Source organism: Amphiprion ocellaris, chromosome 7, assembly GCF_022539595.1.
Source record: "Amphiprion ocellaris isolate individual 3 ecotype Okinawa chromosome 7, ASM2253959v1, whole genome shotgun sequence".
NCBI lineage: Eukaryota > Metazoa > Chordata > Actinopteri > Pomacentridae > Amphiprion > Amphiprion ocellaris.
The window spans coordinates 38,848,651-38,874,783 of NC_072772.1; the positions used below are offsets into that span (position 1 = coordinate 38,848,651).

At 45.4% G+C, this 26,133-nt stretch overlaps 2 protein-coding genes across 7 annotated transcripts; one reads left to right on the forward strand and one right to left on the reverse strand.

Annotated features, from left to right (window-relative positions):
* Window positions 1–697: 697 nt before the first annotated feature.
* Window positions 698–6,748, forward strand: LOC129349352 (uncharacterized). Of its 3 annotated transcripts, none has more exons than XM_055012406.1 (4): window positions 704–1,860; window positions 3,221–3,427; window positions 3,576–3,786; window positions 4,254–6,748. In XM_055012406.1, exons 1-4 carry the CDS (start codon window positions 1,155–1,157, stop codon window positions 4,504–4,506), a joined length of 1,377 nt encoding a protein of 458 aa, XP_054868381.1. In that variant the 5' UTR covers window positions 704–1,154; the 3' UTR covers window positions 4,507–6,748. The 3 variants fall into 3 exon arrangements, with proteins under 3 accessions (XP_054868383.1, XP_054868381.1, XP_054868382.1); XM_055012407.1 differs by having other exon boundaries at window positions 707–1,860; window positions 3,224–3,427; XM_055012408.1 differs by having other exon boundaries at window positions 698–1,860; window positions 3,576–4,397.
* On the reverse strand, window positions 6,098–26,059 carry LOC129349351 (uncharacterized). 4 transcript variants are annotated; one of them, XR_008602334.1, is made up of 21 exons: window positions 25,873–26,059; window positions 24,521–24,644; window positions 24,220–24,356; window positions 23,873–24,042; window positions 22,634–22,829; window positions 21,093–21,340; window positions 20,939–21,024; window positions 20,792–20,853; window positions 19,374–19,612; window positions 16,563–16,749; window positions 16,452–16,493; window positions 16,252–16,372; window positions 15,714–15,855; window positions 12,860–12,979; window positions 11,947–12,028; window positions 10,398–10,819; window positions 10,118–10,235; window positions 9,387–9,456; window positions 8,237–8,618; window positions 7,286–7,514; window positions 6,105–6,225 (listed from the first exon to the last, which is right to left on the reverse strand). XR_008602334.1 is itself a non-coding variant. In XM_055012404.1 (19 exons), the coding sequence occupies exons 2-19, from the start codon at window positions 24,642–24,644 to the stop codon at window positions 8,290–8,292; spliced, it is 2,895 nt and encodes a 964-aa protein (XP_054868379.1). In that variant the 5' UTR covers window positions 25,873–26,059; the 3' UTR covers window positions 8,068–8,289. The 4 variants fall into 4 exon arrangements, 2 of the variants coding, with proteins under 2 accessions (XP_054868379.1, XP_054868380.1); XR_008602335.1 differs by lacking the exon at window positions 7,286–7,514 and having other exon boundaries at window positions 6,098–6,225; XM_055012404.1 differs by lacking the exons at window positions 6,105–6,225; window positions 7,286–7,514 and having other exon boundaries at window positions 8,068–8,618.
* Window positions 26,060–26,133: the final 74 nt, after the last annotated feature.

Sequence of the window (26,133 nt, forward strand, 5' to 3'; positions counted from 1 at the left end):
AGATTTTGTATTTAGTTTCAAACCAAGAGTTGTAGTATGAGCAGCAGGAGACAATTGAAGGCTCAAATGATTTTGGTGACGCTACAGTAAACAAGGGGGAAGTTATTGTATTTTATTACTAATAAAATGATAAAAAATTCCTTAAAATTCAGATTTTTTTTTATTTAGTGTCAAACCAAGAGTTGTAGTATGACCAGCAGGAGACAATTGATGGCTGCAGTAAATTTGGTGACACTACAGTGTATAAAAGTTAAGTAATTGAATATTTGTCTCTCTTCACTGTTGCAGCGGTTTTGCTATTTGCAGACGGTCCCTGTTCACTCGTTGCACAGCCGGCTGCTCATAGACATCAGTGCTATTTCTGCAACTTGAAAGACAGCGACTTTTGATAAAACTGGCCTCGTAGCACATTGTCTAGCTTACAGCGATTTGAAAGAGGCATTGTTTATGTTTTTACAACGTATATCTCATGAGTTATTGATGCCGGAAGTCCGAATCTGTGAATATCTTGCCAACTTTACCTAACTAACTGTCAGACTCTTACGAATTAAAGTTACTTTACTGATAATTTCATTTCCTATTTTAAGCAGAATTTCTTCATTTTTTTACGTTTTAAAGATTTTATTTTAACAGATTTAAAGAAAACAAATGACATCATCAGGCCGCGACGCCGCTGCCGGTTTGCGGTAAACATCAGTTAGCGGCTCCTGAAAGAGTCGTAACGTAAACAGCGACAAACCGGCAAAGTGTGGATTCTCTGCTCCACAGTCACACAGCGGAGGTTCCCCGGTTCTCTGGCCGCTCCGTTAGCCGTTAACTGACCGGTGGACGGATCGTTAGCCGTTAATTGACCGGTGGACGGATCGTTAGCCGTTAACTGACCGGTGGACGGACCGTTAGCCGTTAACTGACCGGTGGACGGACCGTTAGCCGTTAACTGACCGGTGGACGGACCGTTAGCCGTTAACTGACCGGTGGACGGACCGTTAGCCGTTAACTGACCGATGGACGGATCGTTAGCCGTTAACTGACCGGTGGACGGATCGTTAGCCGTTAACTGACCGATGGACGGACCGTTAGCCGTTAACTGACCGGTGGACGGATCGTTAGCCGTTAACTGACCGGTGGACGGATCGTTAGCCGTTAACTGACCGATGGACGGACCGCCGCCGCTGCCCCCGGAGCTCTGGGTGTGCGTGTTCAGCTACCTGAGCACGGAGGAGAAGCACACCGTGCGCACCTGCTGCCGACACCTGAAGAAGCTGGTGGACCACCCGTCGCTGTGGCGGGGCCACACTGTCGTCCTGTCCGACCTCCGCCGCTACACCTACGGCTTCTGGGACACGCTGCTCCGCCGGAAGCTGACCCGGGTGGCGGTGCGGCACCTGCGGCGGAAGGAGTGGCGGCGCCTCGTCAAGTTCCTGCCGACGCTCACCGCCGTGGTGTTCGTGGACGGAGGAAGGCTGTACAAGGAGAAGTACCTGGACCACCTGGCCCGCTTCCCGGAGATCCGGGACGTGGGGGTGAGGAACGCCACCTGGGACGAGCCTATCCTCGGCCAGAGCGTCACCGCTCAGCTGCGGGAGCGGCTGACTCACCTGAGCGTGTGCAACGTCCGGCTGCCGTGCACGGTGCAGTTCATCAACGCGGTGTCTCACCTGGGCAACCTGCGGTACCTGCTGTTCCACCAGCAGGGGGAGGGCTACGGCCTGGACACGGTGCGACCGGTGCCCCGCGGAGTCTTCCACAACCTGCTGCTGCACCTGAACAAGCTGCAACACCTGTCCTGGGGCATGAGGGGGGAGCCATCAGAGCCGCTGCCCGACGACTACCTCAGCCCTTCGGACCCGCAGCAGCCAGGTGAGGTCACCTGTCTGTGGGTTCTGGTCCAGGTGTCTCTGACCTGGTTCTACACCTTGTAGGGTTACTTTAGTTCTGTGTTTGGTTCTTTGAATCACCTCAGATCAGACAATAAACAGGTTCTAGGTTGGTAGAGGACAGGTAGGTCCATAGTGGTTTAACTGGGACCAGTTAGACAGTCCTAGTGGTGGTAGAGTTACCCTAACCCAGTGGTTCTCAAATTTTTTCTGTCGGGCCCCCCTTCGCAGGACAAAAAACTTTCATGCCCCCCCAATAACTTTGTGCGTATATATATATATATATATATATATATATATATATATATATATATATATATATATATATATATATATATAAACTGTTTTAATATTAAAACGTGAATATGCAGGGCTGTGTTATTTTATCTGATTCCATTTTGTTGTTTTTCACAGTAAAGATCAGGGGTCTCATTTTAGTCCAGGGACCACATAAATCCAATCTGATCTCCAGTGGGCCCCACCAGTAAAATCACAGCATAATAACCTATAAATAACCACAACTCCAACTCTTCCCCTTTGTTTTAGTTAAAAAAAAAGTACATTCTGAAAATGTTCACATTTAATGAACTATCTTTTTACAAAATATTATGAACCTGAAATTTCTTAAGGAAAACAAGTTCAGTTTCAACAGTAGCCTATTATGCCTCAGTTCATCATTTACACATGCATTGTAACTGCCAGATAACAGTTTATCTACAAAAACACAAAACATTCAGTCACAGGTATCTGGAACTGAACAATCTAGTATTTTACTTCATGATCAGAACAACTTGTCAAGTTCTAGAAATTATTTTAAATTTACAGTTTTACAAATTTGCAATTTACAGTTAATGTTGTTGTAAGTTTTATCATTTGTAAAGTCCCCCGAATGGACCGTCTGGTGGGCCGGTTTTGGCCCACAGGCTGTATGTTTGACATTGCTAGTAAAAATAATCAGAGGAGATGAGCAGAGTACGTGACGTGATCGAGTACGCTGGTGTTCCGACTGCACATTAACGATGCGTTCTCCCGTTCTCTGGAGTCTGTACTTCGGGGTCTGAACGGCCAGTGCATATACCATAGATATATACAGAAGATCATTGTTATTCATATTTTTTTTATATCTATGGCATATACAGTCTATAGGCCAGCACAATTTCAGTATTGTTGTACGCCACGAAAAACAGGCTGACGTTAAAACAATAGTTCAGCTCATTAGTTCCGTGTTGAAGAACCTTTTCCTCCCGGTCTCCTGCGCCCCCCATGACATGCCTCTGTGCCCCCCCAGGGGGGCGCGCCCCACTATTTGAGAAACACTGCCCTAACCAGACTCTTTGGTACAGTAGGACCGGACTGGTACGGCGGCCCGGCCCTGACCAGTCTGGAGCTGGTGGATTACCCAGAAACCATCCTGCCAGAGAATGCTCTGAGGAGTCTGACGTCGCTGCGCTCGCTGACGGTCCGGTACAGGTACATCAGAGAAGGCATCACCTGTCGCCTTCGGTCGTGGCTGAGTCCTCTGAAGCAGCTGGAGATGCTCACCATCATCGGTGAGTTCAGGAGTCTGAAGTCCTGCAACTCCAGAGAGAACTTAGGAACATCTTCTGTGACACAGCTAGAAGGACTTCATAGGATTTTATTTATCGATGATCTAAAAGCTTCAGATCTAAACCAGCTTCTTGTTCTTTCTCCCATCAGGTGGAAACTCTCTGGCGACCTACACCACCACCATCCCATCCAGCGTGACCAGGCTGACGCTGCGAGTCGCCATAACGCTCAAGGACATGGACTCCATCGCACCCAAAGTCCCAGGACTGGAGCACCTGGACATTGAACAGAACCGGTCCAGCGGCAGCCTCTGCAGACGGATCCCCATGCTGTTCCCAGAACTCAGGACTCTACGGATACGGTAAAGAATCCAGCATCTCACAGTAAACTGCATGAACCGGTCGACCTCATCATCTCATAGTCATTTCCTCAAATGATTTATTTATAAAAGAGAAAATCTGGCAAATAATAGAGAATCCAGTTGAGACTTCTCCTGGACATAGATGTTCCAGGTGTTGCCCTGATGCTGAATCTCAGACTGTGAGGAAAACCATCAACCTTTGGAAAATCTGTGTCCAAGGATGAGAATGCAGTTTGTAAAAAGAGCTTCAGTCAGTCAGAAGCATTAAAAGGATTCCTGTTGGAATCACATCTTGTGGAAGCTGCTTGGAGCTCCAAAGATACTTCTACAGTCCAGGTGAAGTCCATGTGTGTTTATGGGCCATGACAGCAGTTCACAGACTTTTAGAGTTCTTCTTTTCATGTGAACTGCACCGATGTTTCACGCTGGTTTCCCACTATTAAAGTCTGCTCTGCCTTGTCTCCCAGATTTTTCCGCCGGGAACCAGAGAAGGACCTGCTGAGCCTCCACCGACTGCGACACCTGGTGCAGCTGGAGCTGCTGGTGGAGCGATCTTTCATCCTCAGAGACTACCTCAACGGTCACCCGTGGCCCAGTCCCTGCGTCCGGGAGCTGATTGACGAGCTTCGACAGCTTTCCGAGAACAGGATCACCGTCATCACCGCCATGCGACAGAGAAACCCTCTGAAAGAATGCGACTGTGTCTGGGAAGGAGACTGAGGTGGCCGACAGCAGCTGGGAAAACAAGTCTGCTTCTAGGAGCACGAAGAAGACGGGTCCTTGACTCGGGAACAGAAGCCACGAGACACCAAGACGAGAAGAATCAGAGAAACTGTTGGTCCCTGCAGGGACTGGAAGGTTAGAAGGAAGGAGGTGTTGGATGGCGTGCTGGGAAGAAGAGCCTGAAGGTCCAGCAGTGGTTCAGTTGTTCAGAAGAGCCTGAAGGTCCAGCAGTGGTTCAGATGTTCAGAAGAAGAGCCTGAAGGTCCAGCAGTGGTTCAGATGTTCAGAAGAAGAGCCTGAAGGTCCAGCAGTGGTTCAGTTGTTCAGAAGAAGAGCCTGAAGGTCCAGCAGTGGTTCAGTTGTTCAGAAGAAGAGCCTGAAGGTCCAGCAGTGGTTCAGATGTTCAGAAGAAGAGCCTGAAGGTCCAGCAGTGGTTCAGTTGTTCAGAAGAGCCTGAAGGTCCAGCAGTGGTTCAGTTGTTCAGAAGAAGAGCCTGAAGGTCCAGCAGTGGTTCAGATGTTCAGAAGAGCCTGAAGGTCCAGCAGTGGTTCAGATGTTCAGAAGAAGAGCCTGAAGGTCCAGCAGTGGTTCAGATGTTCAGAAGAAGAGCCTGAAGGTCCAGCAGTGGTTCAGATGTTCAGAAGAAGAGCCTGAAGGTCCAGCAGTGGTTCAGATGTTCAGAAGAAGAGCCTGAAGGTCCAGCAGTGGTTCAGATGTTCAGAAGAAGAGCCTGAAGGTCCAGCAGTGGTTCAGATGTTCAGAAGAAGAGCCTGAAGGTCCAGCAGTGGTTCAGATGTTCAGAAGAAGAGCCTGAAGGTCCAGCAGTGGTTCAGATGTTCAGAAGAAGAGCCTGAAGGTCCAGCAGTGGTTCAGATGTTCAGAAGAAGAGCCTGAAGGTCCAGCAGTGGTTCAGTTGTTCAGAAGAAGAGCCTGAAGGTCCAGCAGTGGTTCAGATGTTCAGAAGAAGAGCCTGAAGGTCCAGCAGTGGTTCAGATGTTCAGAAGAAGAGCCTGAAGGTCCAGCAGTGGTTCAGATGTTCAGAAGAAGAGCCTGAAGGTCCAGCAGTGGTTCAGATGTTCAGAAGAAGAGCCTGAAGGTCCAGCAGTGGTTCAGATGTTCAGAAGAAGAGCCTGAAGGTCCAGCAGTGGTTCAGATGTTCAGAAGAAGAGCCTGAAGGTCCAGCAGTGGTTCAGATGTTCAGAAGAAGAGCCTGAAGGTCCAGCAGTGGTTCAGATGTTCAGAAGAGCCTGAAGGTCCAGCAGTGGTTCAGATGTTCAGAAGAAGAGCCTGAAGGTCCAGCAGTGGTTCAGATGTTCAGAAGAAGAGCCTGAAGGTCCAGCAGTGGTTCAGATGTTCAGAAGAAGAGCCTGAAGGTCCAGCAGTGGTTCAGATGTTCAGAAGAAGAGCCTGAAGGTCCAGCAGTGGTTCAGATGTTCAGAAGAGCCTGAAGGTCCAGCAGTGGTTCAGATGTTCAGAAGAAGAGCCTGAAGGTCCAGCAGTGGTTCAGATGTTCAGAAGAAGAGCCTGAAGGTCCAGCAGTGGTTCAGATGTTCAGAAGAAGAGCCTGAAGGTCCAGCAGTGGTTCAGATGTTCAGAAGAGCCTGAAGGTCCAGCAGTGGTTCAGATGTTCAGAAGAGCCTGAAGGTCCAGCAGTGGTTCAGATGTTCAGAAGAGCCTGAAGGTCCAGCAGTGGTTCAGATGTTCGCTCAGCTGGCTCTAAGTGGGTAAAATATTCAAACAAATCCTTCACTGAATATTTTCTTCACCAGTGGAACAGCATGAATGAAAACATGTCAGAGCTGATTGACTTCCTGTTGGGTCACAGATCCAGTTAATGTCTTGTTAGGACGAGTTTATGTTTAAATTTAATTCTCTTAAACCCTTTATATGAATAAACTATAAAGTGTGATGAAGAAGAAACCAAACTGTGTAAAACAGGCTCAGTGTTGGACTGAGAAGGTCGCTGATGTAGAACGTTTCTCCTGATAAATGAACACCAGAGACTGATGAGAGCAGCCAGAGCTGGTTTATGAGCTTCCAGTAGTCGAATCATCTGATGAAATCACTGTTCAGGTGGTTTGTTTCTGCCATATTTATGTTCAGTCTGACTGCAGCTACAAACACAGAAGCTGTAGAAACTCTGCAGTCATGAAAAAAGAAACTTTAAAATTGTTGATTTTATCATTTTAAAGGTTACCATTTATTAAAAACTGTTAAAAGTCATGAAGTGAAACTTCAACATTTGGTCTATTTTCTGTATTTTGTTTCTCTGCTCCTTTAATTCTTATGGAGACGCTTTGATCGGTTCCAGTCCGACTCCTCTGTAGCCGAACATGATTTCTTTAAAGCCTCGTATTTATTCAAGTTGAATTTCTGGGTCTCTTGACTACAGAGCAGTTCTAGCTGCTGTAGAAATTAAAACGTTCAGTCCACACAGACTTTAAACCAGTAAAGGTGGAAACTTTAACAAGGAAACCAAACTGGGAGGATTTCTGTCTCCTGATGTGAACTCAGCTGACAAAACATTTAAAACATGTGGTTTCAGTTCTTTCTTGGTTTTTCTAGAAGAACATTTTGGGTTTAGTGTCTCCGCCTGTCCTCTGTGTTCTAAATCATCTTTTGGTTTACTGTCTGTACTGCAGCTACTAGAACAAAGTGCAGCCTCTGCATTCAGTGGAACCACTGGGTCAGGGTTAAAATAAATGTTTTCAGGTCTGATATCAGAGCTTCTGGATGATTCTGACATCAACAGGCATAATAAAGTCAAACTACTCACTAGACTCGCGTTCCATCAGTACAGGAGGAACAGCAGCTCCTGGGATTTCTCTTTGCACTTTTACTACCATTGGAAGCTCTGAGAGGTTGACTGCAGTCTGCCCATCCAATCAGAGGTTAGAAGTGGTGCTAGTTTCCTATTGGCTGAACAAAATAAAGATTTTCTTCTGTGATTGGGTGATCTCAGTCCACTGCTGCTCAGGACTCTGATCATCTCCATCTGCTGCTGTCTGTCAGGAAACCAGAAGGAAATCTGTAGTTTTTCTGTTTTCAGACACGGTGACATCATCTGTTCTGCTGCAGAGGATTGTGGGTCAGAAAAGCCAGAGGAAGCATTCAGACATCCTGAGGTCTCTGACAGACTCAATCTTTCTCACTAACACCCTCATTTCCAACAGGTTCTCCAGATGTTTCCTCCTGATGTTGTTGGATCAGTAAGTGTGTGAATTAACAGACTCAGATCATTATATTATATTATATTATATTATATTATATTATATTATATTATATTATTGTGATATTTGTGGTTATCAGTAAGTCAGTGAACACATCGTACACTTTCCTAAAAACAGAGGTTAGTTTTTTCTTTGAATAAGAACAGGAATGTCTCCTCCACTCACTAAAGACATCCATTTCTTTCCTGAAATTCCAGGAAATTAGATGTAAAATATGGACAATTAAAGTGATGAAATTAACCCAGCTGTCAGTCTGTCCTGCATCTCGGTGCTTTTACGAAAAAAACACAATAACTGATCTTCAAGAAGTACAAATTCACAAAATACCTTCCAGCTCCATCTCTCTGGCTTTTATTGTATTTTATTGTGTTCTTTTATTTATTATTATTTATTTGATGACAGTTTTTATCTCAGCACTGCAGATAAAATCATCTGGGATTTTAGCTCGTTCTGTCTAAAAACTTCAATCTGTGGAAACTTTGTAAGGATGAGTTCACCTGAAAGCTGGAACCCGACAAGCTCCCGTTTGTTCTCCAGAAGCTGCTGAAGCTCAGAAGTCCAGCAGCAGCGTCAGCGGCTCCTCGGCCTTTAGGACCATCTCCTGTTTCTGTCCGTAGACGCCTTGCTCCACCTTCACTCCCGCCTCGGTGCATTTGTTGGAGGCTGCCATGAGCTCCCTGCAGGCCGACGCCAGGCCGGACAGCAGCTGAGCGGCTCTCCAGAGCTCACAGCCGCCTCTGAACCGGATCCTCCTCCGGACCGGCGGCTCGGCCAGCAGCGAGTCCTGGGGGACCAACAGAACGCTGCCGGGGAGGTCGAGCAGCGACACCGAGTGTCCACGGTCCCTCCGGAAGAACTTGGTGTTCATCAGACTGTTGGCTGTTGGAGCAAAAACATGGAAGCTGGATGAACTTAAACAGACTGAAGAATGAAATCATAGGAACCTGAGAGTGTCTCAAACCCTACAACCCAACCCTACAACTTAACCCTACAACCCAACATGGAAGCTGGATGAACTTAAACAGATTAAAACAAGGAAATCACAATAACCCGAGACTGTACTAAACCCTACAACCCAACTTAACTCTAACCCTACTAGAATTTATTCATTTCCTTTAGCTGAACTCTCCCAGGGTGAAGACGGTCTTTAACAGTGTTCTGGTAGTGCTGTAATGTTGTAGTTTGACCTGATGGTGGTGGTGTTGTCTCTGTTACCAGCTGAGTTACAGCATTTCTTTATTATTCCTGGTTTTTAGGACAACAGCTGAAGACCAATCTGAGGCTGCAGAGAAGAAAAGAGGAGCTACAACCCTAAAAGTCTTTAGAATCAGAAGAAAAACTGCTTTCATGGGTCCTTCCATGTTCAGACACGATTCTTTGCTGAATCTTTGGATTTGTTGGGTTTTCTGTGTAAATTTGTGGGTTCTTAAAATCATCAGGTTGATCTGTGGTGTCTTTTTCTGTTGTGTGAAAAACCTGAGCCCATAGTTGAAAATATTCTGCATAAATAACTGAGAACAGAAACTAATGGAAGAATAAGTAGTTCATGTCCAGAAAATGATCAGCACATCTCTGGAATTCACGCAGGAAAACCCACTTTTCCTCTGATCAAGGGTTAAATAAAATGTGTTTGGTGAAAAATCTCACCCATCTGATATGTGACATTTTCAGTGGCTCCGTGGAAAAAACAAACGTAGACAACGATTCCCTCCTGGATCTGACAGAACAAGGTTTAGATTAATCAATAATCCAGTGATCAGAAACAAGGTTTAGATTAATAATCAATAATCCAGTGATCAAACGGTCAAACTAGAAGAAAACATGAATATTCCATCATTTGAATTCATTCATGTGTTTCTAAATACTTCTTGTGTTTTTGTTTCTGGTTTAAATATCAAATATTCCATTCCTCTGTAATTTACTCCATTTATTTATGGATTCATTCATTAATAAACTTCTTATTTTACACTCACTTTATTATTATTCATATTTTTCCTCCTTCATTCGAGTTCAGATTTCAGGTCATTTAAATGATGAAATTAATTCTCCGGATGTTTTAATGTTCAGAGTTCACAGCTGGACTGGCCTTTATTCATCGTTATTCCAAAGAATGAACCGTTCCTGACATTTTCCAGTTTAATCCATGTCTGAATGGAAAACTGGACACTTTCAGAAAATAGATCAACACAGTTTTCATTTAAAGCCGAGAATCTCATTTTATTTAGCTTTACTTTAAATAGAATTCATGAGAGAGAAACAGACTGATCCTGGAACTGTTGGTGATTGATTATTGATGACATGATTGATTATCGATGAGGTGATTGATTATTGCTGAGATGACTGACTATTGATGAGATGATTACTGACTGAACTCCCACCTCGGCCCACTGAGCGTCTCCTCCATCCAGAGCTGGTCGGATCTTCACCTTGGCCGAGCTGCACTGCTGGATGACGGTCCGAGCCTGAAGCCTGCTGCAGCTCCGGAACGCCGACGAGCTACAAAGACACAAAAAGAATCAGGAACAGATCACACCTTTAATCAGTCACATCATCACACCTTTAATCAATCACATAATGAAAAGTAGAACATCTGAAGTAGTTGGTGGTAGTTCTGGTTCCATGGAGGTCCAGGACCTTCCACCTGCTGGGGGTTCTTACCTGTCCACCTCAGCACCTGGTCTTCCTGTCTTTGCCAGGGTTTTACCAGCGATGGTGAAGACCGGCCAGGGTTTGTTACTCGGGGCCACGACGGGCTCCAGACCACTGGTTCTCCTGGTCTCTGCTGGGTGCTGAACTCTGGACCGGTTCTGTGCTGGGATCTGAGCCTGTGGTTCACCTGGACGGTGAGTTTTCTCTGGAGGAGGATCTGCAGCAGGTCGGACACACTGAGAGCTGCTGCATTCTCTCTGGTCTTCTTCTGGATCCTGGACCTGAACGTGGCTCTCAGAGCTGCTCTGGACAGACAATGGTCTGGAAACAAGGGGGGCGCTGGGAGTCCTGGACTGGAGGCTGATGGGAGTTCTCAGGTGGAGGAGGATGGGGATCCTGGTCTGAGGGCTGATGGGGGTTGAAGGTCCATCCTTGGAGAGAGACGATGAGTTCATCTGTTCATCACTTCCAACTGAAACATCCTCATTCTAAAGGAGGAACTAGTTCTAGGAGCTGATTTACACAAATGATCACTGATGAATTTACACAGTTACAAGTTCCAAGTTACACAGCAGAAAACCAACCAACACCCTGCCTGATAACACAACAAAAACACAACAAATCACACCCAGTCTGTTCCAGGGATTCTCCTGTAGAGGAACTGCTGGTTTCCACCAAAGAGGTTTTATAGGAAAGTCAGCAGCAAAAAACTGACAGACAGAGAAACATCAGTCTGTGTCTGTGTGTGTGTGTGTGTGTGTGTGTGTGTGTGTGTGTGTGTGTGTGTGTGTGTGTGTTTAGTTCCATCTCTGAGTGAAGGGATGAGGGGGGGAACAAATGAATAAAGAAAAAACAGGCAGGAAAACTGATCAAGTTACAAAAGTTATTTACAAAAAATAAAACCAAAATTCAACACAAAGCGAGCTGTAATTTATCAGGTCTGTAGTTTATCAGGTCTGTAATTTATCAGGTCTGTACTTCATGGAACTTCAGTACTTCTCTTTGAGATGCTGTGAATCTGTGCTATGTCAGTAAAATTGAATTGAACATATATATATATATATATATATATATATATATATATATATATATATATATATATATATATATATATATATATATATACATATATATATATATATATAAAATAGCATATATAAATATATATAAATAAGTCTACCTGACGGGCTGCACAGTGGCGTAGTGGTTAGCACTTTCTCCTTGCAGCTAGAAGATCCCTGGTTCGCGTCCCGGCTTTCCCGGGATCTTTCTGCATGGAGTTTGCATGTTCTCCCTGTGCATGCGTGGGTTTTCTCCAGGTACTCTGGCTTCCTCCCACAGTCCAAAAATATGCTGAGGTTAATTGATCATTCTAAATTGCCCGTAGGTGTGAATGTGAGAGTGATTGTTTGTCTCTGTATGTAGCCCTGTGACAGACTGGTGACCTGTCTAGGGTGTCCCCTGCCTTCACCTGAGTCAGCTGGGATAGACTCCAGCCCCCCCATGACCCTAGTGAGGATTAAGCGGTGTATAGATAATGGATGGAAGTCTACCTGACCTCTGTGTCTGAATTCAGCCGTTCGCTGTCTCCTTCACTGTTCTCTCCTTCATCAGCATCATCGGTCTGGTCGTCTTTGACGCTGTCAACATGAACAGAGAACCACAGTGAAACCACAGGACCAGTTAACCCCCCACTGATAAACCAGTTCTACTGGAATTATCAGCTTCTAATGTCTCTGGGATTAAACTTCTACAGCGTTTGTTCTATTCTGGCCTCGGCGTTATGAAACTGTTTCTGAACCAGAAAAATCATGAAGCCAAAGTAAAATATAAAAGATGAGGGTTTTTTGCAGCATCTAAAATTCATCCTGAGCTTTTTGTGTATTCTTGTGCATTGTTTAAAAAATGAGGAAAAAATGCAATGAAAAGGTTGTTAACAGTGAAATAGATTATCACAGAGGAACTGACTGAAGTTAACATGTTAGCTAAAAACAATGCAGAATTAGATGGAAGATCGGAATGTACTCGATCAAAGAAATTACTAAAAGCAGCAAATAAACAGTTAGCAAATCCACAAATGATTAATTAACTTAAAGTTAAAGTCCAAAGAGCTTAAACATGGTAGAAAAAGCTGGACAGAACTAAACAACTGACTGAAATATTCAAATAAATGATGAAACTGTTGAAATAGAAGCTATAAAAATAGATAAGCTGCTAAAAGTAAAGTTATTAATAAACTATAAAAATGTTAAACAGATGACTGTAGAAACAGCTGTATTAAAGGTTGAAATACTGAAAATATAGAACTAATAACTGAAATACGAGCTCCAGAGCTACACAGCTCCAATTAAAGAACCAAAGTTCAGTTTCTGTTACTGAGAGTTAAAGCACAAACAAAGACTCTTTCATTTGACAGAAAAAGTCCTGCAGCCTTTTATTCTGGTGCATCATTATGAGGTAATAAAAGGAACCTGCTGATTGGAGGAGATCTGAGCGCGTGCAGCAGCGTCTCCGGGTTCTTCTTCCTGCTGCACTGGAAGCAGCCGTCGATCCACTGGATCACATCCGATTTCATGGTTTTCCAGAAATACCTGTCAGAGAGCAGACATGAGGTCAGGGGACAGACGTGAGGTCAGAGGACAGACGTGAGGTCAGAGGACAGACGTCATGTCAGAGGACAGACGTGATGTCAGAGGACAGACGTCATGTCAGAGGACAGACGTCATGTCAGAGGACAGACGTGAGGTCAGAGGACAGACGTGATGTCACAGGACAGACGTGAGGTCAGAGGACAGACGTGATGTCAGAGGACAGACGTCATGTCAGAGGACAGACGTCATGTCAGAGGACAGACGTCATGTCAGAGGATAGACTTGAGGTCAGAGGACAGACGTGATGTCCGAGGACAGACGTGAGGTCAGAGGACAGACGTGATGTCAGAGGACAGACGTCATGTCAGAGGACAGACGTCATGTCAGAGGACAGACGTCATGTCAGAGGATAGACTTGAGGTCAGAGGACAGACGTGATGTCCGAGGACAGACGTGAGGTCAGAGGACAGACGTGATGTCAGAGGACAGACGTCATGTCAGAGGACAGACGTCATGTCAGAGGACAGACGTCATGTCAGAGGACAGACGTGAGGTCAGAGGACAGACGTGATGTCACAGGACAGACGTGAGGTCAGAGGACACACGTGATGTCAGAGGACAGACGTCATGTCAGAGGACAGACGTCATGTCAGAGGATAGACTTGAGGTCAGAGGACAGACGTGATGTCCGAGGACAGACGTGAGGTCAGAGGACAGACGTGATGTCAGAGGACAGACGTCATGTCAGAGGACAGACGTCATGTCAGAGGATAGACTTGAGGTCAGAGGACAGACGTGATGTCCGAGGACAGACGTGAGGTCAGAGGACAGACGTGATGTCAGAGGACAGACGTGATGTCAGAGGATAGACGTGATGTCAGAGGACAGACGTCATGTCACAGGACAGACGTGAGGTGAGAGGACAGACGTGATGTCAGAGGACAGACGTCATGTCAGAGGACAGACGTGATGTCACAGGACAGACGTGAGGTGAGAGGACAGACGTGATGTCACAGGACAGACGTGAGGTCAGAGGACAGACGTGATGTCAGAGGACAGACGTGATGTCACAGGACAGACGTGAGGTCAGAGGACAGACGTGATGTCAGAGGACAGACGTGATGTCACAGGACAGACGTCATGTCACAGGACAGACGTGAGGTCAGAGGACAGACGTGATGTCACAGGACAGACGTCATGTCACAGGACAGACGTGAGGTGAGAGGACAGACGTGATGTCACAGGACAGACGTCATGTCACAGGACAGACGTGAGGTGAGAGGACAGACGTGATGTCACAGGACAGACGTGAGGTGAGAGGACAGACGTGATGTCACAGGACAGACGTGAGGTCAGAGGACAGACGTGATGTCAGAGGACAGACGTGATGTCAGAGGACAGACGTGAGGTCAGAGGACAGACGTGATGTCACAGGACAGACGTGAGGTCAGAGGACAGACGTCATGTCAGAGGACAGACATGAGGTCAGAGGACAGACGTGATGTCAGAGGACAGACGTGATGTCACAGGACAGACGTGAGGTCAGAGGACAGACGTGATGTCACAGGACAGACGTGAGGTGAGAGGACAGACGTGAGGTGAGAGGACAGACGTGATGTCAGAGGACAGACGTGATGTCACAGGACAGACGTGAGGTGAGAGGACAGACGTGAGGTGAGAGGACAGACGTGATGTCACAGGACAGACGTGAGGTCAGAGGACAGACGTGATGTCACAGGACAGACGTGAGGTCAGAGGACAGACGTGAGGTCAGAGGACAGACGTCATGTCAGAGGACAGACGTGATGTCAGAGGACAGACGTGATGTCACAGGACAGACGTGAGGTCAGAGGACAGACGTGATGTCACAGGACTGACGTCATGTCACAGGACAGACGTGAGGTCAGAGGACAGACGTGATGTCACAGGACAGACGTGAGGTGAGAGGACAGACGTGATGTCACAGGACAGACGTGAGGTCAGAGGACAGACGTGATGTCAGAGGACAGATGTGATGTCAGAGGACAGACGTGAGGTCAGAGGACAGACGTGATGTCACAGGACAGACGTGAGGTCAGAGGACAGACGTCATGTCAGAGGACAGACATGAGGTCAGAGGACAGACGTGATGTCAGAGGACAGACGTGATGTCACAGGACAGACGTGAGGTGAGAGGACAGACGTGATGTCAGAGGACAGACGTCATGTCAGAGGACAGACGTGATGTCACAGGACAGACGTGAGGTGAGAGGACAGACGTGATGTCACAGGACAGACATGAGGTCAGAGGACAGACGTGATGTCAGAGGACAGACGTGATGTCAGAGGACAGACGTGAGGTCAGAGGACAGACGTCATGTCAGAGGACAGGCGTGATGTCACAGGACAGACGTGAGGTCAGAGGACAGACGTGAGGTCACAGGACAGACGTCATGTCACAGGACAGACGTGAGGTCAGAGGACAGACGTGATGTCACAGGACAGACGTGAGGTGAGAGGACAGACGTGATGTCACAGGACAGACGTGAGGTCAGAGGACAGACGTCATGTCAGAGGACAGATGTGATGTCAGAGGACAGACGTGAGGTCAGAGGACAGACGTCATGTCAGAGGACAGACGTGATGTCACAGGACAGACGTGAGGTCAGAGGACAGACATGAGATCAAAGGACAAATGTGAGGTCAGAGCTGAAATAGATGTTTAACCCTAACCTCTGGGGTGAAGCCGACCCACCTCTCGTTGAGCAGCCGCAGACATTTGTTGACGTCCAGGTGATTGAGCTCGTCATGGTAATCGGTCAGAGCGGCTTCAACCTGCTGCCGACTCCTCAGAACCAAACGCAGTCGATCTCCTCTGGTGGAGTGAAGCTTGTCGTCTGAAACATCAGCAGATATGAGCTGAGAGTCAGGAAGTCCAGAACAGAGCTGTAGCTCTGATGGATCTGGACTAGCAGTCAAACAGCAAACTGTTAAACACACTGAATATGGAGCAGAGGACAACGTAGAAACTATTAAAAGTAAATAAGTAACTATTTAAATAACTTTATCTGTATATATATATATATATATATATATATATATATATATATATATATATATATATATATATATATATATATATATATATATAAAAATAAAAAAATCATATTTCGTTAAATACACAAAACATGGAACAGAGGACAACAGAGAAACTAGTGTTTGTTCCTGTCTGGCTGGTATGAGTCAGAAAAAGCTTCAGAACTGCAGTATTTTCAGCTCCCAAGTGTTGGAACCTTTCATGGTGAATTTCTTGCAGAACCTCCTGAAGGTGTTCTTCTCCACGTAGCTCAGTCCGGGCGGATAGGTGCGTCTGCTCAGGTAAAGCTCCACGGCGTCGTATTTGGCAAAGAAGGCCTGAGGAGTAGATACGAGCAGGTGTTAGCGTCATCAGGCTTAATGGAGGCCGTGAATCATCTCATGAACATAAACTCACCTCCTCCTGTCCTGCAGGCTGGTTCTGACCTCTGGATGTCATCTGTGGATGAAACACAGGCGGTTGAAATGCTGCTTTTTACCGCTTACCTCAGAATCTGCTGCGTCTCACCGAGTCTCCGTGGACCATGAGGGTAGGAACAGCATCTGGACGGAGGACCACCTTCTCCCCACGCCGGTCCAAGCAGTCCTCAGTGAAATGAGTGGAACAGACGGACGACCGCAGCCGAGGAAGCCAGTTAGAACGTCCGACGGCCTTCAGCCAGCGAGCCAGCAGGGCGGCGTCATGGAGAGGAAACCTACGGAACAGAAACCCATCCATCCATCCATTATCTATACACCGCTTAATCCTCACTAGGGTCATGGGGGGGCTGGAGTCTATCCCAGCTGACTCAGGTGAAGGCAGGGGACACCCTAGACAGGTCACCAGTCTGTCACAGGGCTACATACAGAGACAAACAATCACTCTCACATTCACACCTACGGGCAATTTAGAATGATCAATTAACCTCAGCATATTTTTGGACTGTGGGAGGAAGCCGGAGTACCCGGAGAAAACCCACGCATTCACAGGGAGAACATGCAAACTCCATGCAGAAAGATCCCGGGAAAGCCGGGACGCGAACCAGGGACCTTCTCGCTGCAAGGCGAAAGTGCTAACCACTACGCCAATGTGCAGCCCGGAACAGAAACCAGCAGGAGAAAACACATCACCTGATTCACTTTACTCAGTCCTGACTGACAGTTTGACAGTAAAAGAGCATAAAGAGTCTCACACTGGACACATTCAGTCGACAGAAGTAGAAGAAGATGCTCATTGATATCAAATATAAGTTATTAATTCAAAACATTTCAAACAACAGACATGGAGTCAAAGTGTTTTTACCACAGAAATAAGACCAACTTTCTGAATTTACCAAACAAGTTTAAATACTCAGGTTATGAATCTACAATATTTTACAATTATATAATGACCTAAATAAATTTAAAATTAAGATTTACACACTACAGTATCATTATACACAGGAAAGATCACGAATAAAAGACTTCATCTGAGGAGGAAAGATCATGAATAAAAGACTTCATCTGAGGAGGAAAGATCACTAAAATATTCTCTACCTGCATGACGTCAGTTCACTGGTAATTAACACTAATTTAAACTAAAACATTCAGATTTTGGAACAAAGTTGAGGACAAATGAACTGAAGCATCAGCTGAGAAAGACAACACCTGAAAACCAGTGAAAACACCTGAAAACCCCTGAAAACACCTGAAAGTAGTAGAAAGAGAAAATCACCAAAACTGGAGACGAGAAATCCTTTCAGTTCCTGTTTCATTCAGCTGGTTCCAGAGAGTTACCGGTGGAAGGTGAGTCCCAGTGTTACCTGTGGAAGGTGAGTCCCAGTGTTACCTGTGGAAGGTGAGTCCCAGTGTTACCTGTGGAAGGTGAGTCCCAGTTACCTGTGGAAGGTGAATCCCAGTGTTACCTGTGGAAGGTGAGTCCCAGTTACCTGTGGAAGGTGAGTCACAGTGTTACCTGTGGAAGGTGAGTCCCAGTTACCTGTGCAAGGTGAGTCCCAGTGTTACCTGTGGAAGGTGAGTCCCAGTTACCTGTGGAAGGTGAGTCCCAGTTACCTGTGGAAGGTGAGTCCCAGTTACCTGTGGAAGGTGAGTCCCAGTTACCTGTGGAAGGTGAGTCACAGTGTTACCTGTGGAAGGTGAGTCCCAGTGTTACCTGTGGAAGGTGAGTCCCAGTGTTACCTGCGGAAGGTGAGTCCCAGTGTTACCTGCGGAAGGTGAGTCCCAGTTACCTGTGGAAGGTGAGTCCCAGTTACCTGTGGAAGGTGAGTCCCAGTTACCTGTGGAAGGTGAGTCACAGTGTTACCTGTGGAAGGTGAGTCCCAGTGTTACCTGTGGAAGGTGAGTCCCAGTGTTACCTGTGGAAGGTGAGTCCCAGTGTTACCTGCGGAAGGTGAGTCCCAGTGTTACCTGCGGAAGGTGAGTCCCAGTTACCTGTGGAAGGTGAGTCCCAGCTACCTGTGGAAGGTGAGTCACAGTGTTACCTGCGGAAGGTGAGTCCCAGTGTTACCTGTGGATGGTGAGTCCCAGTGTTACCTGTGGAAGGTGAGTCCCAGTTACCTGTGGAAGGTGAGTCCCAGTGTTACCTGTGGAAGGTGAGTCCCAGTTACCTGTGCAAGGTGAGTCCCAGTGTTACCTGTGGAAGGTGAGTCCCAGTTACCTGTGGAAGGTGAGTCCCAGTGTTACCTGTGGAAGGTGAGTCCCAGTTACCTGTGGAAGGTGAGTCCCAGTGTTACCTGTGGAAGGTGAGTCCCAGTTACCTGTGGAAGGTGAGTCACAGTGTTACCTGTGGAAGGTGAGTCCCAGTGTTACCTGTGGAAGGTGAGTCCCAGTGTTACCTGTGGAAGGTGAGTCCCAGTGTTACCTGCGGAAGGTGAGTCCCAGTTACCTGTGGAAGGTGAGTCCCAGTTACCTGTGGAAGGTGAGTCCCAGTTACCTGTGGAAGGTGAGTCACAGTGTTACCTGTGGAAGGTGAGTCCCAGTGTTACCTGTGGAAGGTGAGTCCCAGTGTTACCTGTGGAAGGTGAGTCCCAGTGTTACCTGCGGAAGGTGAGTCCCAGTGTTACCTGCGGAAGGTGAGTCCCAGTGTTACCTGTGGAAGGTGAGTCACAGTGTTACCTGCGGAAGGTGAGTCCCAGTGTTACCTGTGGAAGGTGAGTCCCAGTTACCTGTGGAAGGTGAGTCCCAGCTACCTGTGGAAGGTGAGTCACAGTGTTACCTGCGGAAGGTGAGTCCCAGTGTTACCTGTGGAAGGTGAGTCCCAGTTACCTGTGGAAGGTGAGTCCCAGCTACCTGTGGAAGGTGAGTCACAGTGTTACCTGCGGAAGGTGAGTCCCAGTGTTACCTGTGGAAGGTGAGTCCAAGGCCTCGCTCCACCGGCCCGCAGCAGTTGCTGCAGCTGATGACGCTGCAGCGAAGCCACTTTCTCTTGCTCCTGGTGAGGCAGGTGTTGCAGCTGGAGATCCAGGTGGATAAGTCGCAGCTCATGCTGGCCCAGTAGAAGTGTTTGGAGATCTCTCGCTGGCAGATTCCCTGACCGTAGTGACCCTGGTTATCATGGAACTGCTGCAGGATGGAGTTTACCTGGAATCAAAGGGGAGTGTCTTCATTTAAACTGTCTAATACCCCGACAGTCTGCATTTAAACTGTCTAATACCCCAACAGTCTGCATTTAAACTGTCTAATACCCCAACAGTCTGCATTTAAACTGTCTAATACCCCGATAGTCTGTATTTAAACTAATACCCCGACAGTCTGCATTTAAACTGTCTAATACCCCAACAGTCTGCATTTAAACTGTCTAATACCCCGATAGTCTGTATTTAAACTAATACCCCGACAGTCTGCATTTAAACTGTCTAATACCCCGATAGTCTGTATTTAAACTAATACCCCAACAGTCTACATTTAAACTGTCTAATACCCCAACAGTCTGCATTTAAACTGTCTAATACCCCGATAGTCTGTATTTAAACGAATACCCTGACAGTCTGCATTTAAACTGTCTAATACCCCGATAGTCTGTATTTAAACTAATACCCCAACAGTCTGCATTTAAACTGTCTAATACCCCAACAGCCTGCATTTAAACTGTCTAATACCCCGATAGTCTGTATTTAAACTAATACCCCGACAGTCTGCATTTAAACTGTCTAATACCCCGATAGTCTGTATTTAAACTAATACCCCAACAGTCTGCATTTAAACTGTCTAATACCCCAACAGTCTGCATTTAAACTGTCTAATACCCCGATAGTCTGTATTTAAACTAATACCCCAACAGTCTGCATTTAAACTGTCTAATACCCCAACAGTCTGCATTTAAACTGTCTAATACCCCAACAGCCTGCATTTAAACTGTCTAATACCCCGATAGTCTGTATTTAAACTAATACCCCGACAGTCTGCATTTAAACTGTCTAATACCCCGATAGTCTGTATTTAAACTAATACCCCAACAGTCTGCATTTAAACTGTCTAATACCCCAACAGTCTGCATTTAAACTGTCTAATACCCCGATAGTCTGTATTTAAACTAATACCCCAACAGTCTGCATTTAAACTGTCTAATATCCCAATAGTCTGTATTTAAACTAATACCCCGACAGTCTGCATTTAAACTGTCTAATACCCCGACAGTTTTCATTTAAAGTTGGTACTTTGGCACTCTACCTCCTCTCTGCTGCGTGGGTTAGGTTTAGTAAGGTTAGGAGGGTTAGGGTTAGGTCTAGCAGGGTTAAAGTCGGTACTTTGCTGCTTTACCTCCTCTCTGCTGCGTGGGACTCTGACAGGTGGAGATACTCTGGTGTACATCAGCTCTCCGTCTGAAACACAAACAGGATTCTAAAGCATTTCAGTCTAATTCAACATCATCATGTGTTTGTTGAGAGTTGGACTGTTTGCTTTCACCTATCAGGCCGAAGCGCTTGGACATCCGTTTTAAAGCCCCTCTGCTTCTCTTGCTCTGCAGAGGTAAGACTCGGTGGCTCAGATACCTGCAGAACAAACAGCACACTCAGAGAAATGAAGATTAAAATCAGCCACCTGTCTGGAAGTCGTCTACCTGGCAATATGGTTGTAAGTGGAGAAGCTTGGCTCCACGATGGTCTTCCTCTTCTTGAGGTCCCTCACCGTCTGGACCTCCATGGAGTCTGGATCAGGAGCTGGGAGGCAGTACTGGTGTTCCTGCAGCCCCACTGGGGCTTCTAAGGCCGGACCAGAGGATTCTGGGGTTTCTGCAGCAGCAGCTATCGACAGAAGGTCTTCCAGGGTGTTGGAGGGAAGAAATTCATCCTCCGAAGGGACAACCACCTGAAGACCAAAGAACAACACATGAGCAGCTCCTCTATCAGTAGGCACGGGTTCTGTTCAGGTTAGAACGCTACTTCAACTGTGTTCCTGCTGCTACTTTTTGATTGTTTTAAAGAGAAAATCTAAACAAATTAGGAACATTTAGTTTTTCAGACGAACTGTATTTGAATTTAAATATAGACACTGTTGTCGTGTTGATGGGATGGCCGGAGCTCTGTGGACAGTTCAAAATATTAGATTCTGCAGTGTTTCATTAAACCGTCCAGCATTATATCAGCATTAAAACCTTCAACAGGTATTCAATAAATGTGACAACACTGTGCTGATAAAACCTTTTCACTTTGAGCAGAAAATGAATGCAGGACTTTCTCTTCTTCACTGACTAGATGGAGATCTCTGCTGTAACCTGAACAGGTGAGTCCCTCTCCTCACATATAGATGGTTTCATCACTGGATCACGGTAAAGTTAACCTGACTGTTCTCCACATGAGGCAGGAAGAGAAGAGACCGTCTGACCAACCGTCATCATTCACTCCCACAATGCAACACGGTAAAGGTTGTATCTGCAGCTGTACTGATGACAGTCTGGAGTCCAGTTATATCAGAAATCACAATCATTCATCAGATTAAGAAATACATCTCTGGCCTGGAGCTTGTCCACAAATTAAGTATGTAAATATGCAGTACGAAGACTAGGAAGAAGAATTTAGTCTTTAGAAACATTGAATGTTTAAATTATTTCCAGGTTTAAATGATATATTCCACAGGTGTGACTGAGCACCTGTCAGCTCTGTTTCTATGACGATGTCCAATCAGCTGCTGACAAGGTTTAAAAATGACTTTGGTCAAACTGTGTCCGTCTTTCTCAGTCAGCAGAAACTCCTCGATCCACAACATTCATTCTGCTTTTTTCAGTGTCTTAATAAATGTAAAACTTCCTGTTGCTGCTCTCTGAGGTACAGTCTTAATCTACGGGGGTCGGGCTGATTGTTTGAGGGTTGGGTTCCTGATCCAGACTCCATAGAGGTCTTGTTCTGGTTCTTGGTCTAGATTCTGGTCCATGTTGGTCAGGTTTGTTCCATGATGTGGTCATAAGAAGCCAGTTGATCTGTTTGAGGTTAGAGGTGAACTCTGGTCAGTTCAGATCAGATCACTGCTCTGTAATCTGGGTTTAACTCCTGAGTTAATGCTGGCTGGAGACACTGGTCGCTGTAGAGAGAACCTGTGTTCAGGTGTTCAGGTGTATGTACAGAGTGCATCATTTAAAGGTAAACTGTGTCTGCATCGTATCACCTCGTCCTCTTTAGTAGTTTGCGGTACGATGGTCGGTACAGCGTCTGATGACAGCATCCGTTGACCTTCGTCGCTCAGGTTGAAGCAGGATGAGTCAAAGTGTCGTGAGCAGATGTAGGAGTTTGATCTGAGCGAACCTTCGTCCCTCTGAGCCACCGCCAGCCACGTCCGCCGCCTCTCCGCCTCCTTTGGAAACCTGGATCCCATTTAATTCTGATTAAATACGTCCCTTTGGTGTTTATTTTTTAGAAAGTACAACAGTTCCTGCTACTGATGGTCAGACAGCACTTTACTGTAGCTTCAACTAAAACCTGCTGGTCTGTTCAGCTTCAGGAGTCGCTAAACTGCTTAAAATGCTGCAGCTCAACATTCCTCATCAACACTTTCAGGCTTTTGATTAGGATTTAAAATGTGATAAATGTGACAATCACTTCTGTTAGCACCAACTTTTCTACTTTAGCTGTCTTCCTAAATTCAAGTAGTTTATGCTAAAGATGTGGACACAAAGAGGAGACAGGAGCTTCATTCCACTGGTTAGGGTTGATGATTTATTATCAACTACTGAATGAAGGGTTAGTGATTTAGTGATCACCCTACTAACCCTAACCCTACTGAATTAACTGCTAACTGGTCTGATAACTGATTATTTGATTTGAGAAATGTTTTAGGTCAAAGAACTCAAAAATTCTGAGACTGTAGCTTCTTAAATATGCATATTTTTGGGTTTCTTTTCTACTCCTTAAGAAACAACTGAATATCATTGGATGAAACAAGACATTTTAGCGAAAACAGCTGATTGATTCACACAGAAAATAATCAACAGATTCATAAACAGAGAAAATAATAAATACTGGCAGCTCTAACTAGCAGTGAAATAGATTTTATTTTAACTGAACTGATCTGTCCAGTTCTCACTGTTAGGTCTTTTCACTCTATTAGTACGTTTAAAATGTGCTTATTGATTTTAATAACCATAAAAACAATTCAAATAGAATCCTGTTAATCACAGATAAGGACTGTTGTATATGAGACAGGTACAGCACCTCACCTGGATGCTCTGACAGTATGATTGGCCACATGTAGTTTTATCCTTTATCCATGACTAGCCGTTTTCATGCCTTTCCTTGAAACTGATTTTCATGCATGAACTGTTAACTGCAGGAAACTGATAGCAGGAACCATCTAGAAATAATCCGATAACTGATCTGTTGAAGTCGTGGTGTGAACGTGGAATCTGACCTGTGGAAGCTGAGCTCGGGGTGAACGTAACTGGAGGCATCGCAGCCGTAAACCAGGCAGAAGTGGACGGGCGGGTCCAGAGGTTCGGGGCGAGGTCGGTTCTGACAGACGGTGCAGGCTTTGATCCACTTCTTCACGGCCTCCGTCACTCCGACCCAATAATACAAGAGCTGGACACAGAAGAGACGCCACCGGCACAGTCCAGCTGCTTTTAGCAAACTCCCTTTATCGCTGTGGAAACCTTCACTGTTTACATCTAAACCTTCATTGTTTACATCTAAACTTTTGCTGTTTACATTTAAACTTTTGCTGTTTACGTCTAAACTTTTGTTGTTGTCTGAACTCACCATGATCTCCTTCACCATCCGAACTCGGCCAGCGTGGTTGTTGTTGTCATGGTAACGCAGCAGGATGTCCCGAACCTCCTCGTCGCTCCTGACGACACGGAGGAGGCGGCCTCGATAAGTTCGCCACAGAGAGCCATCTGGTGGAAGGAGGGGGAACTACAGCCTTAACTTACTGTTTTCAGTCTTCCAGACCTTCTTCAGCAGCAGATTGTGATGAGACAGCAGGTAAATACAGGTAAGTTGAGGTAAGTCTCACCTGTGTCTACCTGCTGTCTCAGCGGAATCTGTTCTCATTTACTACCTTTGTAGAGGAAGTGTTTGCTGGCAGCTTTGGTCACTTTCTTTGAGCTTGTTGAAGCATTTCCAGGAAACTTTCCTGTCCGGATAAAAAGCTCCAAGTTATCCAGAAAGCTGTAGGAAGGCATCTGTTGGAGAAGAGAGACATGAACTTTAAATGATTGGTTCAGAAACAGCTGCAGATATCGCTCCAATAATCACCAGCTCTTCCAAGCTCTCCTCCAGGCTGGACTACTACTACTTCTCATCGGGATCCCTAAAAGAGCTGCAGAAGCTCCAGATTATTCAGAACAGCTGCTAGGATCCTGATGAAAACCACATCACAGCATCCTCCGTTCACTCCTCTGGCTCCCCATATCCTCCAGAATTCACTACAAAATCACTCTTCTCACCTATCAGTGCATTCATGGCAATGCTCAGGATTACCGTAAAGAACTCATCTGTCACCAATCATCAGAAATAAACCTCCACTAATAACTGCCACCTCCTCCTCCTGCCCAGAACCAAACTCTGGACCAGAGACAGAACCTTCAGAAGTCCTCCTCACCTCCTGAGAGCTCCACAAACAGCGGATGTTTTTAAAAAAGGCTTAAACAGCTTCTGTTTAATAAAGCTTTTAATTAACCCTAACCCTGAAGTTTCTATTTTTATTGTTACTTTATCTGATTTTTTGTTTTTATCCGTTTTATATCTTAAATGTAGCATTTTTAGATTTTGCCTAAATGAAAAGTGCATAACAAATAAAATGTATTATTAATTTATTATCATTAAATCATGCTAAATGTCTGAAATGTAAATAAACAATGAGATAAATGAAAGCTGGATGTTCATATTTATTTCTTGTCCTCAGGTTTCATCCTGTTTGTTAGAACTGAAAAACTAAAATACTGAAGACCTCTTTTCTGAACATTCTGTCATTTTTGTTGACAACAAAAAATCTATTGATCAGCTGAAAAAATAAACAGTGAAATTAGAAAAAAAACAACATAGTTTATTTTTTATCCTCATTATTAATTTCTGTAATTAATGTTATTAACTTTTTTAACGTTTTGATATATTGAATTCATTTTTGTGATGTTTTTATTGTTTTTCTGATCATCATGTGAAGTCATCACATATTAATTCACTGTTTTACTGCCGATGTGTGATTTGAACATCTGATGTGTTTAGAAAAGCTTTTATGAATAAAGTTTCACTGATTAACTGATTGATTGATTGATTGATTGATTGATTGATTGATTGATTGATTGATCGATTGATTGATTAATTAACTGACTGTTATACAGCACACTGACATGAACAGGACTAACATCAGGAACCTTTATTAGCAGCAGCCTCAAGCTAAAAGTTTCTCACCTCAGCACATGTTCGGTCGGTCAACACTAATCCTCGTTACACCGACGTCAACTTTAACCATCAAATTTCCCGCCGGAAGCCGTAAATTTAGCGAAACTTTCACAGAAACCACGTCTTTTCTTCCACTTTAACCGGATTCCAGAACATTCTGTGCACAGAAATTCGTTTTAAGTTGAATTACAGCCCGAAAGTGCCGCTGGTTCGGTGGAGATTTTTGACGAAGGTTGAAAAATCTGTGAAACGGAGCTGAGAGCGGCGCAC